General features: G+C 36.9%; 1 protein-coding gene across 1 annotated transcript in view; it reads right to left on the bottom strand.

The window, feature by feature from the left end:
- Positions 1 to 21,468, bottom strand: part of METTL15 (methyltransferase 15, mitochondrial 12S rRNA N4-cytidine) — a 176,663-nt gene that overhangs the window by 154,996 nt on the left and 199 nt on the right. Inside the window, exon 2 of the mRNA XM_081099627.1 lies at positions 17,317 to 17,597. Coding sequence (XP_080955753.1) covers positions 17,317 to 17,580 — 264 coding nt within the window. The 5' untranslated portion in view covers positions 17,581 to 17,597. The remainder of the gene's footprint in view (positions 1 to 17,316; positions 17,598 to 21,468) is intronic.

Genomic DNA, 21,468 nt, shown 5'->3' on the forward strand with positions numbered 1-21,468 from the left:
AAATCAGCTGTGACCATTAGAGTGCTCCAACTCAAGACCACATCTGTTGCTATGACCTTTATAAGGCAAACAAAAAGATTTCATTTTTACAACTCTGACTTCTCTGCAGGATACCCAAGAAGCAGGATAATTAATAACTAATCATAATGATTTTCATGGCATCTGCAATTCCCCCAGGAAAGACTGAAAAATATATTTCACAAAGCATGTATACTTCAGGAACTACTTCTAATTTTTACTATCAAAGATAGGGTTTTACTTTATAAATAAAGCTGAAAACCTTATCAAATCTCATTTAATTATTTGGGTAATCATTTTTCATCATCCTAAATTTTTATTTAAAATGAAAAATATTATTCCATATTACAAATGTCACCTAATTTTAAACAAGCACAATATCAAAATAGCAGTTCACTAGACTTTAAATGTTAACGATTTAAAAGCATTACAGTGGGGCCTTGACTTACGAGTGTCCCGACTAACGAGTTTTTTGAGATATGAGCCGTCTCTCAGCTGATTTTTTGCTTTGAGTTCCGAGCTAAAATTCGGGTTATGAGCCAGCTTCAGATACCCCACCGCTAGTTGGCGCAGCGAACGTCACAGTGAACGCCACAACATCAGCCCAGCATCACATGTCATTGTAATGGTGAAAATTGATTTGACATATGAGTAATTTGAGTTACGAGCTCCGTCACGGAACGAATTAAAACTCGTAAGTCAAGGCCCCACTGTACTTCTGATTGATTAGGATCACCAGAAGTCAACTGCTGCAAATAAGATGATTCTTCCAAAATAACAAAAACTGATAATATCAAACAATGGTGACTGTATGAAAACTTTATCAGTTTGAACAAAAGATGAAACTGCAGTGATTCCACTGCATTTAGTGCCTTTGGATATGTCTCAAGAAAATACAGACATTCAATTATTACATTTTTATTCAACACACTCACTGATGGCCAGAAAAAATAGGTAGAAATAAACATTTAAATGGGAAGGAACAGGCATTTGTACCTGTCTTCATGTGGGAAAGGAATGCTAGGAAATATAGTAGAAAGAAAGGAAAATGCTTATGTACTTAAAAGAAAAATTATGCTGAGATTATACTCTTCACCAAATCCAGTCAAGAATTATTACTGTACCAAACTACCAACTGTTAACATGACCTGGCTACCAGCTATATCACCATTGGTGTGGATTGGGGCGGACAGGAGGCCGAGATGGTAAAAAAACAAAAAACCCCACAACTTTACTATCTTGAAACACTACAACTTTACATCAGAATTCTACCTAAAATTTTGTTGCCAGTTAATTCCCTTCCTAACACCTCCAGGTTTTAAGTCACTGTAAAACAGGACCCTTTGTCCTTGGGTCTAATTACTCCATATCCTACTCTGGGACTCCTTCCCCCTAACCCAGTGGTGCTCAATAGGAGCATTTGAAACTGTGTTTAGACTGAACAAAAAATTGGAGGATACTGCCAGCATTTAATGGATGAAGTACAGGAATGCTGGATGACCTTCCTGAAACGCACAGCAGGATGTTGCAAAATAACCCAAATTCTACATGGCATACAGTTCATCAAAGGGGAAAGGAGAGAAGGAGGAAAATTATCTACATCGGAAACCAGACTTTATTTTACATATCACTCAGTACTCACTAGAGTACACAATAACTGAATTTTCTAGGAATACAACTATTGTGTAATTGAGAGAAACTTTACCAAGAATAGTTGTGCATTCAGAAAATCAAATCCGAGTTTGGCAATGCCACTCTTCATATTTACTAATAAGTGGTCAGTACAACACCCCCTTGTCAGTCTACTACATGTGCAGATGTTGCATTCAGTCATTCTGTTTATAAGTACAAACCTCTGATATGTTACAATATGTCTATCTCAAATCCAGTGACCTTCAACTCCCAGTTAGTTGCTGGACCTTTCATCAGCTCAACATATTCTAATTGAAATTTTAAAATCAGATGCTCTATCCACAACTACTCTAGTTCTTACAAGTGGACATCTACTTATGTTCTTTTTCTCTCTCTCCCTCCCCTAACAAATCTAGTCGTTCACTATTTTAGCCCTCATGTTTCAAATATAAAAATAACTAGAACTATCCTTACTAATAAACGTCTAAGTAGTCGTCACGCCGTGATGCCCTCATACCATCACAGGATGGCTGTGCGCACAGCAGGCGCGTGCAGGAAGGCAGGGCTGGGCTTGAGGCTGGGTGCACGGCACAGAGCCTGCCTTGGAGTTCCACCTCCTCCTGGCTCGCGGGCAGAGCCAGGAGGAGGTGGGTCCCTCGGCTCCCTGCGGGGAGGCCTGCCTGGGAGTCCTGCCTCCTCCCAGCTCGGGGTAATGAAGGGGTCCTGATTGCAGAGGATGCAGGCTGCGCTGAGGGAACCAACCCTCCACCGTGTACAAATTTCGTGCACTGGGCCACTAGTCTGTATTATAAAAACCCAGTGGCCCTAATGCTGAAACGACCAAAGACTGCTGCGGGTGGGCGGAGCTGCAAGCACAACCCACGGGATATCATGCGCTGGGCTTCTAGTAATTGATAAAATGTTCACTAGGTGCCAGACACACTTTACATGTAAACATTTATTAACAAGTTTTGTGGAATTAGGATAAAATATTATTAATTATAGCAAAAGAAGACTTAATCCTAAATACAAAAAAAAAAAAATTTCCAGTTATTGAAAGTATTAGTATAAATAATTTTCACCTTTTATTTGATCTATTCAAAACAACCTTTTCATTTAAGTCCTGGGCCAATAGGTCCAGAGTAATCCAGTGGTCACCAACCATTGGATTACCTCACCAGTGGTCCATGAGGTCCAAAAGGTTGGTGACTGCTGGATTAGACTATGCAGCCATTCATGTTCTTATTTACTTAACATATGTACCAACTTTTCATATCCCTTCTTTTACCTCCCAAATTTTTGATTTGATATTCAATGTACACGTTATCCAAGGTGTTCTTCTTTCTGCCTTGACAAACACATCTAGTCTCAAGAGTTTAAATATCACCTTTGCAGTACATTTAATCTCCATATCTAGTTCCTTCCTCTAGCCTCTCATTTCTGTCAGTAGACATTTCAAATAAAAGCCCCATATCTTCCAACCCAATTGCCCATCTTTCCATCCAGGCCCCAAATGAGCTTCCACTCGAGTCAATGCCAAATCTGGGGGCATGAGAGAGAAAAGTATCAAAGCTCCCCATCTCCCACAAGACAAATTCCACGTCCTTAGACATCGTTCATGTGAGCTTCAGCAAGTGTTGCTTTCCCATGCATTTTTGCCTCTGCACTAATTGCCTCTAGAGATCAGGCCCCAGCTCGCGCCCCCAGTCTCACAGACTCGCAGCTCCGCCTGGCACTGCCCCCTCACCTGCTCCACTATCCTGCCTGCGGAGCAATTGATCAGGACTGGGTCACCCACCCGGCTCCCTGAGCACCTGGGCCCTGCCCCTCACCATTGCCACTGGTTGCTGTTTTGGGTGATTGGCCCCCCACTCACACCCACCTTGTCCTGGTGCTGCCCACTCACCTGCTCCACCATCCCACTGCATCCAGGCTCTCGTTGGGGCTAGCAACACCTCCACTGCCGCCCATTGCCAGCGCCGCATCACCGACACCCGCTATGTTCTGTGCCACCCCCTGCTGGTCAGTGCACATCATAGCGAGCGGCCAAACGACCACCGAAGGGGACAATTTGCATATTAGGTTTTTATTATATAGGATAAAGTCTGTCTCCCCCACTAATCTATAAGCTCCTTTGGAGCAAAGATCATGTCTATTGTTTATAACTACCCAGTCTGTGGTATTTTGTTATAGCAGCCCAAATGAACTGAAACATACTCAGTGGGTAGTCAACAAATATTAATTAATTAACCATGAAAAAAAACATTTTTTTATTTTTATGGTTACAACTTCAAAAAGAATATTTCTGACAAAATTAGTGCATTAATAATTTATAAAAACAATTTTTAGATTTTTCCATAGGTAACTATAAAACCAAGTGTGTCAAGTGAGATTTCTTGAGTGTAAAAAATTGAGAATTAGAACACACTGAAAACAAAAATAAAATAAACAAAAATCTCAGAATTTTAGATGGATTCTATTTATCTTTACCCAATTGCAAAAGGCTCAGAAATTCCACTTGGATGATTATTTGATAAATGTCTGTCTCCTCCAATAAATTGTAAGCTAATTATATATTCAGCATAATCAAACCAGAATGGTGTCAATCTACATACAGAAGACTTTACAGGAAATGGAGAATTTGACGCTAACACCTTTTCTCATTCCTGGCTTTCAGAAGGCCTAGTAACATTAAACAGAAATGATTGAATGTTCTTAATATGAGTTTCTCAAAGAATTCATAATACTTACTTTGCATAAATCCTGAAATAATTTTTTTTTTTTAATTTGTATGTTACCAATCATGCCTTTAAGCTAATGGCTCTTGGGGAAAACTTAACTGTAGAAAAATCTGGGCAGTTTCTATTACTAACATGATGTTACAAAAATAAATATTAAAACAAGAAAACATTATAAAACATTTCTCTCTCATAGTTATCTCCATTCTCCCCTTTCTGAAAAATCTCTCGCTTTGTATTTAAATTCTAAAGTAGTCCCTAGGAAGAGAAGTTGGTTTCATGTTCATTCATTAAAGTACTTCACTATTTTGATCATTTTAAAATGGATCAAAATCAAGGCTTTCTATTTAAAAATGTTGGTTTCACATATATTGCTGAAAGAAGAAATCATCTGGGTATGATATCCTGTACTGGTGAAAGTTAGTATTCATAGAACCATAATGAAGATCATTTGAAAAGGGGGAAGATGACTAAGTTTGTTTTAATTCTCTCATGATTTCTGCTACACAGGAAAAGTCAAAGCAAAACTATAGAGAACAGACATGCAGCAGCGAGTTGCTGGAGAATGATGGGAAACATACAGAGAAGATGGAAGATTGTTTCCCTTTATAGTATTAACATTGTTCCTTCAAAGCATCCTTTTACAATTTCCTTCCCTTGATACCACCCTTTCCTCTATCTTCATTTCTAAACCTCAGTCACTTAATGGCTGTGCCCAATTTATCCTATAGTTTTCTATGAGCGATTTATCTCCCTCTCCTGTCATTATAACTATAAGGTCTTCTTGACAGAGTGAACGATCAATCTGGGAATAGGCTCTGAAAAACCCAGTGAGCTGACCAATGAGTTGTGATGTGATGGCAAAGGCAGCATAATGTGCTCTGGATGACTGAGCACTGAAACAGTCCCTAGTGTGCTGTGGAGGCTAGTGATCTCTTCTCTAAGGACAAAACCCAATTGGCTAACCTATGGAATTAAGGGCCTGGTACAGGTTCTGAAGATCTTGTAGGCCAACACCAGACACATAAGAACTAACACTAACAATCTAGGGGAAAAAGCACACCGTTTAATCAGATTACTAGCTAGAAGCATTTAATTCTAACCCATAGCATTCATTATTACATGGTTCCATTAGAACAGAAACACTGGAAATATTTCCTGTCCTTTCTACAGGTAACATGATACTTTGTACAAAACGCTACTGAGATGAGTACTAATGAAAAGCACAGACAATAATATATGAAAGTGCTCTTCAAACAGTAAAATCTTATACAACTCTATATTGTTATTATTAATAATATTCTTCCCAGTATACATTGGCCTCATGTGGAAAATCCTCCATCTTTATGAATACATTCAATATTCAAAGCTAATTTCTTTTGCTTTCCAGAAAGAAAGAAAAAATACAACAAAAGAAAAAATTAGGCTCTTTATGGAAATTTAATTATAAACATAGAAGAAATACTGTATGCCACAAAGAGAAAATAAATATGACAAGGATAAAATATATGCTTAAATTAGTATATGTAGTGATGTAACATCTCATATATCAAAGACCTAAAAGGCCAAGTATATAACATTTATAAAGAACAAGAAAGAGAAAATAAGTTGCTGAAAAAAATGTACCTAAACACTTTCTAAGACAACACTCATCAAAGTAAATAAAATCTTTAAATGCATATTACCTCCTGGTAAATGGTATTTGTTTTACCCAAAGGAGATAAAAACGAGCACACACAAAGAACAAGAGAGAGAAAATTCACAGAACATTACAACAAGATGATTCACCATAAAGCTTTGAAACTTGTTTTATTATAAAATAACATTTTAAGTATGCTTACTGCTCAGTAATAGTTTGTTATATGAGGAGAAGGTAGTGGAAGAACAGTAAAATAAAATGTTATGAGAACTCACAAGGTCAAGGTACAATCCCTACTTCTCTTAACAAAAAATAATATGGAACTTAGAAAAACAATAGAAAAGACAGAACCACTGGGCCTAGCCTCTTGCAGTAACTATGATTAGACTATTGATCAGGGACTAGTGCTGACCTAAATAAAGAGTAACCAGTACCCAAGATGACTCATGCGAATGTGCTTTGTGAACAATAAGCCTCACTTGTACGAGCTGCCCTCACAGAATGGACCTGTTTTCTTCCTGGATCTCTATTTAATGAACTAGAAAAACAGCTCTTAAATAAATTTAAAAATTTAGTATATATGTCTTTTAGACATAGGAGATCATTTTTCAGAACTATGGAACCACATATAATTGAGTTGTATTTGGGCCAGTGATTTTTAAAACTATAATATCTTTTTTAAGTTAAAATGTTTAAAAATTAATAAAATCTTATACTACTCTATATTGTTATTATTAATATTTTATTACTTTTTTCATAGCAAAAATGAAGTAGAAATTCAGCTTCTGGATGACAAAAATGACCAAATTATAATTTAAAAGACACTGGAAAGTCAAAAGAATCGAATAAATTATTCGTCTTATCTATCCATGTCCTCTATTTATAATTTGCTTCTGAACTCTGATGAGGAGAATTATATAGTTTCAAAAATACATTAATTCCCTGGCAGAAAAGCAAGAATATTCTCATGGATGCTAAACTCACTGGAAAGGGTGAGTATACATTCAAGAAAAACACTGCGATGATTTAAAAATGCAATATAATAATTACTATAATTATACAGTTGTTTATCTACATACATGTAAATATTTTAATAATACCATATCATTGTGGAAAAATGAGCATGAACATGTCATTGTCCTTTTTAGTTATAAACAATACATTCACTTCTAAAACTTTAAGCAGCTGTTAAACTATATAACATTAAAGGCACGATTGAGTAGATAAGCAAAAGTTTATTTCTGGGTTCTCTATTCTATTTCATTGGTTTATATGTCTGATGTTATGCCAGTACCACAGCTTTGGTAATTACAGCTTTATAGTAACTTTTGAAATCAGGAATTAGGAGTCCTCCAGGTTTGTTTGTTTTTTCCTTATTGATTAAGGTATTACATATGTGTCCTTACACCCCATTTCCCGTTCCCCAGCTCATGCCCTCACCCCCCTGGTGCCTGTGTCCATTGCTTAGGCTTATATGCATGCATACAAGTCCTTTGGTTGATCTCTTCCCCTTACCTCCACCCTACCTACCTTCCCTCTGAGGTTTGAAGGTCTGATCAATGCTTCTCTGTCTCTGGATCTGTTATTCTTTCTCAAAATTGTTTTGATTATTTGGTGTCCCTTGAGATTCCATATAATTTTCAGAATGGGTTTTCTATTTCTGCAGTAAACATCATTGGGATTTTGATATGGATTCAGTGAAACTGTAGGGCATTTTGGGTAGTATTGACATTTTAACCTTATTAAGTATTCTAATCCATGAATATGAGATGTGTTTCTTTTTTAATGCCTTCTTTAATTTCTTTCAGCAATATTTTGTAGTTATCATTGTACAAGTTTCTCACCTCCTTGATTAATTTCTAAGCATTTTATTATTTTTATGCTATTACAGATAAAATTGTTTCTGTAGTTTCCTTTTCAGATTATTCATTATTTATGTATAGTAAATTCAGCGCATACACTTTGTATCTGCTACATTACTGGACTAATTTATTGGTTCTAGCATTTTTTGTGTGTAAAATCTATATGGATCACATCATGTGCAAACAGAACATTTTACTTCTTCCCTTCCAATTTAAATGCCTTTCCCTTCTTTTTCTTGCCTAATTGCTCCAAACACAGCTTCCAGTGCTATGTTGAATAGAAGTGATGAAAGCAGGCATTTTTGCTCTGTTTATAATCTTAGAGGAAATGCTTTCAGTTTCACCATTGAGTTCAATATTTTCACTATGGATTTTTATATGAGATTTTATTAAGTTGAGGTAGTGCCCTTCTATTCACAATTTGTTGAGTGTTTTTATCAAGAAAGGATGTTGAGTATTGTCAAATGTTTTTCTGCTCACTTGAGATGAGTATTTTATTTTACCTTTCATTTTTTTGATGTGGCTTATTACCTTTATCAAATTTTATGTTGAACTATCCTTGCATTCCAAAAATAAATCCCACTTGGTCATGGTGTATAAGCCATCAGGTTTAGAACTTTATCATAAGATTTTTGATTACTATTCAATCTCCTTATAATTTATAAGTATATTCAAATTATCTTATTTCTCCATGACTTAGTTGTAGTAGGGTTTGTGTTTCTAGGAATGTGTTTATTTCATCTAGGTTATCCAACATGTTGACATACAAATGTTCATAGTATTCTCATATAATCCTTTCTATTTCTGTAGAATTGATAGTAATATCCCCATCTTCAATTCAGTAATTTGAATCTTCTTTTCTTAGTCCATCAAAATAAGATTGTCAACTTTGTTAATCCCTTCCATTTGATTTGGTTGATTTTCTGTTTTCTACTCTATATTTCATTTACCTCTGCTCTAATTTTTATGATTTCTTTCCCTCTGCTTCAAGATTAGTTTGTTCTTCTTTATCTAGTTCTTTACATTTTAAAGTTAGGTTGTTGATTTGAGTTCTTCCTTATTATATATATATTTGATATTTTTATGGTAGCTTGAAATATATATATATGTATATATATATATATTTAGTTGATTTTAGAGAGGGAGAGTGAGAGAGAGAGAAACATCAATGATGAAAGAGAATCACTGATTGGCTGTCTTTCTTGGTTTTTTTTAATTTAACTATTTATAGCAATAAATTTTACCATTTATTGCTTTCGCTGATGTCATAAATTTTGTTATGTTGTGTTTTTGTTTTCATTTATCTTTAAGTATGTTCTAATTTCTCTTGTGATTTCTTCTTTGATCCACTAGTTGCTTAAGAGTGTATTGTTTAATTTGCACAAATTCATGAATTTTCCAGTTTCATCCTATTACTGATATCTAACTTATACCATTATGCTCAGGAAAAATACTTTGTATATCTATCTTTAAAATCTATTGAAAGTTAATTTATGGCCTAACATATGGTCTATACTGAAAAATATCTAATGTCAACCTGAGACAAATATGTACGCTGTTGTTGTTGTGTAGAATATTCTATGTAGGTCTGTTAGATCTAGTTAGTTTATTAAGTTCTCTATTTCCTTACTTATATTCTGTCTGGTTGTTCTATAGACTATTGTGAGTGGGGTACTGAAGTATCTAACTATTGCTGTAATACTATTTCTCCCTTCAATTATGTAAGAGTTTGTTTCACATATTTTCCTGATCTGACCTTAGATTTATGCATCTAATGGTTACATTGATAATGGTTATATCTTCTTGCTATATTGAATCTTTAATTAATATATTTATTAATATATAACATGCTCTTCTGATTTTATTAAAATTCTCTTTCCATTGCTATTTAATTAAAAATTAAGCTGAGATTCTAGGAAGACTATTAAAAAGAAAAACAACTTTATATTTCATAATTATCTGTGTATCTAAATTGCGCAAAAGAAAAATACTGATGCTGATTTCAAAGCACCTCAATGTTCTATGATTGACTTTGTAACAAGTAAATTACATAAACAAAGTTAGGATACACAACATCCTTTTTTATCTGTTTTATATTTGAGATGGATCGTTTATTAGCGAGAGGAGGATGGAGAAACATAAGTGTTAACTAGGGGATTCTAATGAGAAAAGGAATAAAATTCTAGACTATACTAATTTTCAGAATTGTCAAGTGAAATGTTTTACTATTATATTATTCATTAATATTTAATAACATCAATCATTAGAGTCAAACCCAGCATTGTTCACACCAGCTGGAGAGAGCCAGCTACACCAAATTTCTTCCTAATGCTACACTCAGTGACATCAGGGTGGTAGCTTGAAATGGGCCATACTAGGAATATAGAAATCATGGAAATCTGCAAACAAAATAAATCAGGGGTTTTGTCTTTTTAAATCCACACCCTCTCCCAGCCCTCAGCAAGGTGTTAAATATATACCAGTGCAACACTGGAAATATCACACTCCAGAAGGTATTTTGATACAAAGGTCACTTAAATAGCTACATGATTTTTTAAGACAGAAACATTTTTCAAATAAAATAAAATGTAAAATGAAAATTTGCTTCAAAGAGGCCTATAAAAAATAACAGAAAGGAGCTCTTCCTGTAAGCTCCCTGAGATGACCTCTAAAAATAGTTCGCTATTTGCTTGATTCAGAAAACTGCACAAAATCATTTAAATCAAGAGGTTCAAATTTTCATTTTAAGAAAGTCCAAAAACTGCCCAGGTCATCAAGCTTATGCCCAACCGGAAAGCCACCAAGTACCTTAAGGATGTCACTTTACAGAAGCAATGTGTGAGATTCCATTGTTACAATGATGAAGTCGGTAGGTGTAGGGCCGGACACAGAGTCAGTGGCCCAAAGAGAGTGCTGAATTTTTGCTGCACATGCTTAAAAATGTAGAGAGCAATGCTGAACTTAAGGCTGTAGATGTAGATTCTCCATCATGAACACACCCAGGTAAACAAAGCTCCCAAGATTTGACGAAAAACTTAGAGACCTCATGGTCAGATTAACCCATACATAAACTCTCCCTGCATGTTGACATAATCCTTACTGAAAAAGAGCAGATTGTTCCTAAACCAGAACAGGAGTTTACACAGAAAAAAAAAAAAAATTATGAAAACACTAAATCTAGAAAATCTATTCCATCTGAAATTTTAATAGTTCTTTAAAATTGAATGCATCACCCTACAGGTGCTATAGCACTGGTTCTATCTCTTAGAAAAGTCCCTAACTTTTTCAATAACTTGAGTTAAAACAAAGTAAATTAAACTCCTCTTCTCTGTTATCAATCAACCTTAAATATTTAAAGAGAGCAAACGTATAGTCTCAGGACTTTCTCTTTTATGTTTACTCTCCATTAAAAATTATAAAGATTTTCAAGTAAAACAAGTGAAATACTGCTAATGATCTTTTTAAAAAATCCATTATACAGAGCACAATAAATTTTTTATAAAGAAAATGATCATATATGATATCATGAGAACTCTGGAGAATTTAGTAATTATGAAGTATTAAAATTTTAGAATAGTAAAATAGATAAGATACTATACATACTTTAAATATTTATAAACACAACCTTACAACCTTGGCCTGATGTTTATCGTAACCTATTTTGCATCAGTTTAGATCAGTTCACTTTCTCTGCCCTAGTGTCTGTTCCTTCACCAGGTTTTTTAATTACTTCATCAGACTGGGCCTGCCATTCTGAGGCTACAATCATAGGAAAGTTGTGGGCCAGAGTAGGTACCTCAGTACCCAAGGACATTCCTTTTTTTGGTGTCTCCAGTTTACTTGGACTTTTATATATTCCCTTAAAAATCATTACAAACTAACCATGTTGTAGACCTTGTACTAGGCAGTGAAGATATAATGGCAAATAAGATAAGTATGTTCATGACTTCATGGAGAGCAGTCTGCTGCAAGAGATGTCACTGAACAAATAATCTCATAAAAATTACAATTATAAATTATCGTAAGTGCTATGAGAGAAAAGTATATGACTCTATGAATGTGTAACAGAGAGACCCACTTTCTCTGGAAACTCAGAAAAAGTTTCCCTGATAAAATTAAATTTGACTCAAGACCTAAGGGATGATGATGAGGAGAGTTCCAAGCAGAGAAAGGAGTACTTTTCTACTTCCAGACATGTTGGGTCCTTCTTTGCTGAAATTTTTATTTCTATATTTGCTGTCTCTTGGCATTTTTCTCTTGAATTTTATTGTATTAGCTATGAATTCTGATCTTCTATCCCCATAATAATAACAGCAAATATTTATGGAACACATACTACTTGGAAGATAACATTTTAAGCAATTTATATACACAAACTCATCTAACCTCACAGTGACTATGCTGAGGTAGGTTATATTTCCCCATTTTATAGATGAGGAATCTGAGGCATAACCATGAGAAGTTACTTGTCTAAAATTACAAAGCTGTTGGTACTAATCTTGCATGTTCCCTATCTCCTTCATAACTTATCACTCCAAGCCACCAAGATAAATTAGCACTACTAATGGAAAAGAATACCAAATTTCCTATATCCTCCAAAGTGCCACCATCTTCACTTAGGCTGGATCATGCTTATTTTCTCTAGTTTTTAGAAATTAGGAATAAAAAATTGACCATGGTAGCCTACATTCAGACATCTCCAGGAACAAGAAAAATGTTCTTAGAAAAAGTAATACATTCTTACAAAGTGATTGATTCAGAAAATGAAATAATAAAAACTGGTCAAGGAGAAAGAATTATATTTATTTAATTCCTTCTGTACCTCTCAAGGGAGATCAAGAGGAATTTTTTTTTCTTTTAAATCAATCTCATGTTTTGTATGTATTTGCAAAGCTAAAATAATATATAGTAAATTGGCTAGGATGCAGAAGAAACTCCCAAAATCAATTATTTTCTTTAGGTAAGCATCTTTTAAAAAAAATTTTTAAAGGAAAAAAATTACTATTAGGTGACCAAGGCCTCACTCAAAACTATATCTACATTTTTTTAAGTTCCTGTTATGACCAAAAGTTTAATTTACAATTCACCATTGAAGGTGATGTGAAAAACAGTAATTAAGTGGGCGATTGATACAAGTGAATGTGTGACTCATCGCTTGCAAAGGAAAATGATTTTGGGGAAAAGGCTCAGGAAGAGAAAAAGCAAATAATGGATTCTGCAAGAAATGCAGACCTTTCCTGTCCAAGGACTGTCACCAGTTCTTTATTACTTGAAGATTAAGGGAATAGTGAATAAAGCTGTCTGCCAGACAGCAGAAAAGGTAAGAAATAACATTGTCTCTAAGTGTACCTCACATAAAAGTATTCAGAAATACATTCATAAAATTAAACTTTATATAAAAAATTACTAGAAAACCCAACTCAAATCTGAACAATGGAAATGTCAAAATAAAGCAATATTACATTTGTCAGGAACTTGAACAGAATGAAACAGCAGGGTAGGTCAGGTTGTAGGCTGTCTATAATTTTATTCCACTTTGTTTTAGAAAAACCACAGATCCAATACTGATTTAGTAGGAGACTTAGTGGCGTTTGTTTGTATTTGGTTTTTCTACTTCATGGGTCAGTGTAAAATAAATTTGTTTTTCACTATTAGGTTTCACCAAATTTATGCCATTTCTTTCTCATTCCACAAGCCATTTAATTTAGTTTTACTTTACTAACTGCCCCACCCTTCTCATATATATCTCAAATATCTATAATAATAAAAGCGTAATATGCTAATTAGACCAGACAGAGAACGACCTTCCAGATGTCATTCCAGACATCCTTCTGGATGAAGCTGCAGCAGCAGGGGCCAAGGCAGAGGTGGTTAGGGGCAATCAGGCAGGCAGGCAGAGTGGTTAGGGGTGATCAGGCAGGCAGGCGAGCAGTTAGGAGCCAGTGGTCCCGGATTGCTAGAGGGTGCAGGCCGGGCTGAGGGATGCCCCCCCACGCATGAATTTTGTGCACAAGGCCTCTAGTATCGTATAATAGAGGCCCAGCATGCGAAATCACGCAGCCCCGCCCACCCGCCCACCACCCTGCTTTGCTTGCAGCCCCGCCCACCCACGCACACCTCACCATGCCCGCTGCGCCTGCCACCCTGCCGCCTGCCACCCTGCCGCCTGCCACCCTGCCAGTCACCCAGCCTTGCTGCGATCGGAGCCTACGGGCTGTGGGGGGAGGGACCGAGGTGATACATGCGTTCTGGCCACTGGCCTTTTATAATATAGATATTTACATATACTTTATAAAAAAAAACATTTAGGTAAGGATATTGTTATCCTTGCATTATGAATCTTAAAGACAATGAAGAGAATTTCATTTTGATGAAGTCATATTTAACAGGTTTTATCCAACTTAATTTTTTGTTTTTGTTTTTGTTTTTTTTTTATTATTATTAGTTAAGGTATTACAAATGTTTCCTCATCCCCCCCTTTAACCCCCAACCTCCCTCCCACACACAAACTCATGCTCCCATCCCCCCGTTGTCCATGTCCATTGGTTTGGCTTATATACCCAACTTAATTTTTTAAACTTAATTCTTTAACTTAAGTTTTCATATGTATTGTAGAGTCCCTACTTTGTATGCGACAGCACTGAGTTAGATGTTTAATACATATTATCTATTTAAGAATATTAGGTTTACTTTGTTATATACTGCCTAAAGATAATGAAACAAAGTTCTGTTGTAAAGCAACCTAAGTCATATGACTGATGGGCTTATACATGAGCAACATCCAAGCATTCTAGCATACCTTATGCATATAGCTCAGAACTTAGTTTATGAAAGCTGTACGATCTAATTTGAAGAGGTCTCAAAAAAAAAATTAAGAGCTCTGTGTGTGCATGATCACACATGCATGTTAGATAACAGATTCAAACTTGGGCAGTTTAATTAAAGAAGCAAGGTATGACTTTTAAAATGAAAATGATTGATTTAGATTATAACAGTAGTTTCTAGAATAAGAGATCATATTTCTGAAGTCAGCAATATAAAAATTATCAGCTTTAATTATAAATAACATTTGAAAAAAATTTACTATAATAAAGATTTTTTTTTTCCATTTGTAAATATGCGTAATTTTCAGGAGGTTTCTAACTTTTTGTTTTTGGCTATCATATCACCTAACGTTTTTGTGATCTCTTTATAGATATTAAAGCATTTTCATATTTCAGGCCTCATATAATCCTGCCAGCAATACTATAAGTAACTCAGGTATGATTATTAATATTATGTATCAATATTAACACTGGGTGGTATTAAAACCAGATAGTCACACATTTTTCTAGATTTTTTCTGTGAAGGTGTTTTGCTTTTTTAAAAAAAAAAATGAGATTAACATTTAAATTGTTGGATCAGGTAAAGCAGATTACCCTTCATAATGTGGGTGGGCTTTATGGAATCTAATGGGAAGCTTTAATAGAGCAAAGAATGGCTCCTGGAACAAAAGGAGTTCCACCAGCAAACTGCCTTTGGACTCAAACAGCAACGCTTATCTGGGTCTCCAGCCTGCCAACCTAATATGCAGATTTTAGACTTATTAACACTCTATAACAGCCGTGGGCAAACTACCGTTTGAAATGAATAAAACTATTGAAAAAAAAGACTGTACCCTTTTATGTAATGATGTTTACTTTGAATTTATATTAGTTCACACAAACACTCCATCCATGCTTTTGTTCCGGCCCTCCGGCCCAGTTTAAGAACCCATTGTGGCCCTAGACTCAAAAGGTTTGCCCACCCCTGCTCTATAATCATGTGAATCAATTCCTTAATAAATCCCCTCCCCTACCCTCCCCTCCCCTCCCCTCCCCTCCCCTCCCCTCCCTCCCCTCCCCTTCCCTCCCCCTCCCCCTCCTCTCTCTCTCTCTCTCTCTCTCTCTCTCTCTCTAAGAAAACAGAAATTCAGATCTTTACTTTTGCCTCCAGTCATTCCTGAAAAGATGCTAAAATTCTCAAGGAGATGAAAAGTAGAATTCAGTTTCCATAGCCTACCACTTAGCCAGTCTAATGTTCTTTTTCTTTTAAAATACTTATCTGACAAAACTAATCAGCTCTGGAAAACAGTTTGGCAGATCCTCAAAAAGTTAAGCATAGAGTTGTCATCTATTTCACACCTAGGTATATACTCAAGAGAATTGAAAACATATTGTCCACACAAAACGCTGTACATGAATGTTCACAGCAGCATTATTCACAGTAGCCAAAATGTAAAAACATAAATGTCATAAGTTGGAGAATAGCTTTTTTTAAAAAGTGATACATCCATACAACAAAATGATTCAGGGATAAAATGAAATAGAGATACGTGCTACAATGTAGATGAATCTCGAAAACATGCTAAGTAAAAAAAAGCAGATGCAAAAGCTACATATTGTATAAATCCATTTATATCAAACTAGAGGCCTAGTGCATGTATTCGTGCACTGGTGGGGTCCCTCAGCCTGGCCTGAGCCCTCTCGCAATCCGGGACCCCTTAGGGGATGTCGAACTGCCGGTTTCAGCATAATCCCCACAGTTGGGCTGAAACCGGCATTCCGACATCCGCAAAGGATATAACAGTGCTTGAAGCAGCAGGCGGCTGGGGAAAAGCCCGAGCTGGGGTGGGCACCGCACCGCTCCCACTCATCCTGGCACCTGCTCATCCTGGCGCTGCTTGGTAGCACTGCCACGAAGGCAGGAGAGGCTCACACCACAGCAGCAGTGCTTGCCAGCATGAGCCCAGCTTCAGGTTGAGTGGCGCTCCCACTGGGAGAGCGCACTGACCACCAGGGGGCAGCTCCCGTATTAAGTGTCAGCCCCCTGGTGGTCAGTGCGCATCATAGCTACTGGTCAAAGGATCGACCAGCCACTTAGGCTTTTATATAGAGAGATGTCCATATTAGGCAAATCCATAAAAACAAAAAAAATAGATTAATGGTTTCCAGAAGTAAAAAAAGAAAAAAAGGGGGGGGAGACAATAGCCCAGTCTGCATGGCTCAGTGGTTGAGTGATAACCTATGAACCCGGAGGTCAAGATTCGATTCCCAGTCGAAGCACATGCCCAGGTTGCAGGGCTCAATCCCCAGTGTGTGGCATATTAAAGGCTGCCTATCAATGATTTTCTCTCATCTTTGATGTTTCTATCTCTCTCCCCCTCTCTGAAATGAATAAAAATATGTTAAGAAAAATTTTTTTTTAAAAAGGAAGACAATAGAGAGTGAATACTTTCAAGTATGGAGTTTCATAACAGAGTGATGAAAACATTCCTGAATTAGGCAGTGGTGATCATTGCAAAATCTTGTGAATATGCTAAAATCCATTGAGTCACACCACTTAAAATTGTGAATATTAAGATAAGCAAATTATATCACCATTTAAAAATAAAAACAAATCAACTTACCTGCCCTTTTTGTGGTGCCAAACAACGAACAACTTCATCCACCATTACTGGAATATGTAGTTTACTCAGAGCTTCGGAATCTCTGTCTTGAGATCTGTGAAACTCATGAGCTCCAGCTTGATCTGTTTGCTCCTGGGATTCATATTCATCATATCTTTCTGATGTAGCATGTATCCTTTTAACACCTAAATTAAATATGCCAGCTTCCAACCAACATGAAAGACATTCTTTATAGGTTCTACGAAAGTATGGATAGCGAAGCATTCTGTAGGTCAACAAACCTAGAAAAAAAATTTTAAATATCATGATTGTTGGATTTTTTAAAAGGATGCTATAATACTTGGGGAAAAGCAAATTAGTATATAATATTTACCACACAAAAATGTGTAAGACTCATCATCTCAAAGTGAGTAATCTCCTTATACAAAGCAAGGAACCCAGAACAATTTAAGAAACAATCTGAAAATGTAATTTTTAATGTAGCCTAATTAACTCCAAGACCATTAATGTTTTAACCATCAGAAATGTGAAAATTAATTATTTAGTTTTCATTTTTCTGAAATATACTTTTTTGAATTTTAATAGAGTCTAAAGAACAAGTTCAATGCATTAGAACTGTTTATTGGAAAAGATATCTGGATGACCAAACGGATTATAAATATTATCCTATGTTAGGTTTAGGTGGTCTTTTATTTCAAGCTCTTTTATTTTTCTCATAATACTAAGACTTCATCTTCAATTTAACTTTGAGAAAAGACTATGTGTGTACATCTAAAATAAAGGGAGATGTTCAGTGTCCCAGAAAAGTAAAAATCTCACAATTTTGCCATGAATACTCTCTGATATCATGTCACCATGACCTATTTCATGAAGTACTTTTCAATCTAAACCAACCTATCTAATAAAGAGGGGATATGCTTATTGACCCTCACACCATCGCAAAGATGGCAGCGCCCACAGCGAATAAGGAGGGAATATGCTAATTGACTGCCATGCCCTCAAAGATGGCAGTGCCCACAGTCACAAGATCGCAGCGCCCAGTCCCCTCAGGTCCGCTGGGGCTACAGGCGCGCGGCAAGGCCAGGCCCGCCCGTACACCTGCCTCCGGAGTCCCCCAGTCCCCTCAGCCCCCCAGCACAGGCCTGAGGCACAGGCAAGCCTCGGCTTTCAGCTGCCCAGCTGCCCAGCCGCCCAGGTCCAGCCTGAGGTGCAGGTAACCAAGGCCGCTGAGGCTTGCACTGCCGGCTGTGGCAGCAGCAGAGGTGGATGGGGCATTGCCTCCCACCCCTGAGGGCTCCCAGACTGTGAGAGGGGCAGGCTGTGCTGAGGGACGCCCCCCCCCCCCCCCCCCCAGTGCATGAGTTTTCATGCACTGGGCCTCTGATCTATACTAATAATAGAGGAATATGCAAATTGTCTGGGATGCCGTCACAGTAACAGTAATGACCAGGAGTCACCAGGCCAGCACGGGGGTTAGTGAGGGACGACCAAACAATTGAACAGCAGGCTTCATGGGGCAACCACGTAGGCAGGGGAGTTAGTGAGGGATGATCAAATGATTGAACAGCAGGCTGCGTGGGGTGACCAGGACAGCAGGGGGGGCAGTTGGGGGCAAGCAGGCTGGCGGGGGGTGGAGGGGCAGTTGGGGGCGATCAAGCAGGTACACAGGTGAGCAGTTAGGAGCCAGCAGTCCTGGATTGTGAGAGGGATGTCTGACTGCCAGTTTAAGCCCGATCCCTGGGATTGGGCCGAAACTGGCAGTCGGACATCCCCTGAGGGGTCCCGGATTGGAGAGGGTGCAGGCTGGGCTGAGGGGACCCCCCCCCCAACCTCACCATGCACGAATTTCATGCACTGGGCCTCTAGTAACTTTGTAAACACTAAGCTGAGCATACTTTGCCAGGTTATAACCACCACTGCTTTAATTATCAGTCCCTTGACCTTAAATAAATAAATAAATAAATAAATATAAAAAGTTGATACATCCTTCACTTTTTCATACTTGTTCTATTTTATTCTACAATATATAACTCTTTAAAACACAGAAGGAATGTAAGTGTATCAATAGAAGATCTTTTGAAAACATTGTCTTTTTTACTCAATTGGTTGTACACAACACTTCTGATGTGAAATACTTCAGTAACAAATTAACACAACTCTCCCTTCCTCATGGAATATGAGTCATTTAAGAGTAAGAGCCACACCTTTATAGCCACAAAATTAGATGCACATTAGGTGCTTAATGTTTTCTGAAAAGAAAATAAATGGATGGATAAATTCCAGATTCTACAGAATTAACATTTTTATCAAAGTTTGCTTTAGAAAATTTCATTTGTGTGACCAACCTTACAAAAAAAACACTTTCTCGAAATACTTAAAAAAACACATAAATCCCACTTAAATATGCTTTTCTTCAGTTTTGCAATAGAAAATGAAGAATAATGTTAAAAAGCTAATCACATGTAATAACTAGAGAAGAAATATAAATATACCTATCTGTACATATTTAATATTATGTAAATATAATATCAACAAGATGTTACCTTGAGGATAACATGTCAACTTTACCAAATTCATAATACACAGAATTATGTGGCAAATGTGGCACAGGAAATATATGGCAAAAAAAAAATTATATATATAATTATATATATGTATATATATATATATATATATACATAAAAATTATATATATATGTATATATATATGAAATGAGAGTTTTAAGTAAAACTAGATTGTTCAGCAATAACAAATTAGCCAAATGAATAATTATGCTTTGTTTGCCAGAAAGTGTATACAAGTAAACTCAACCACCCTTTAACTTAGTATTTCTTACATTTTTTACAAAATAAAAGCTCACATTTATTGAGCACTTACTAAGTACCATTAATAATTCTAAACACACCACATGTACTAACTCATTCAATCTTTACTACTCTTAGAGGTAGGAACTATTATTCCCATTGTAAAGATGAGGAAAACAAATAAACACTGTGTGAAAAGGTCAGATAGCTGTAGAGCCATAAAGCTAGAAGTGTTAACTTCAGCATTCTATCCCCAGAGCCTGTCATTTTAACCTCTATGCTATAAACATAGAGACCACTGGCTCTATTGAATACACTTAGGTAACTGAAGAGCACTTTAATTATATTGACTAAGTATTGTGGCATCTCATAAATTATATTCTTTTGTTTTTTTTAAGGAGCCAGTATCCTATTGCTTGGTCCTACTCCACCTGGAAATACAGTGTACTGTGGGGTACCCAACAGAGGACATACAATATATAGGTCTAAAGAGTGCAATCTGGAGTATTTAAACAATCTAAATTGTATGTCCAGACTTTAATAATGTTTAAAAAACAAAACATCAATTCTAATATAGGAATCAGAACCACCTGGGACAAAGCAAGTATGATAGGAAAAAAAAAAAATGCTGCCTTTGCCAGCAATTAATTCTTTTCTTCTATATTCAATTTCTATTTACTCAACTATGTTCAAAATACAAAGCCTTAGGATTTTTTTATGCACCAATTGGCTACTAAAATGGGTTAACATGGAGTAAGGGCCACAATACTTTTCTTCGTTGGGTGTTTCCTTGAATACCTTGCAAGGCGGTAAACTCCAAAGTTCCTTCTCTGTCCTCTGCAGCCCAGTCTCCTAGCAGAACCCCAAAAGCACTGGGGCGGTCCTCCGTGAACCAGCCATCCCCAACATGATCTAAGGCAACATATGTACCCTCTGGTCCCAGCAAGGAAGCAGGGGGTCCGGAAACCGGGCCCAATCCGTGGCTTCCTAAGCCATTTAACTCCCCTTTGCCAGCAAAGTTCAGTTTAGCTGTTCGAGACCACGGAATCGGGCAGGTTACCCTCTTAAAGGTCGAAGCACAAAGGTGAGCGGTACTGCTTCCTCAGTGGGACTAACCGTTGCCATCATCGCAGTCAGTTTTCCCCGCAGAGAAAACTTTTGAAAACTTAATTCCTGAACCCGGAGACTGGCACCGGAACGCAGAGAAAGTGAAAGTTCTAAAGAGAATGGGGGGAGGGGGGGAAGGCATCCTGTGGCTTAAGAATTACACTCGGACGAGGTAACACTGTGTAGAAAGTTCTGAACTCTGAATGAATGAGCGGGGAGCAGAGGAAGCGGTACAAGTGG

This window comes from Myotis nattereri, assembly GCF_964212035.1.
Source record: "Myotis nattereri genome assembly, chromosome: 9".
Taxonomy (NCBI): Eukaryota; Metazoa; Chordata; class Mammalia; order Chiroptera; family Vespertilionidae; genus Myotis; species Myotis nattereri.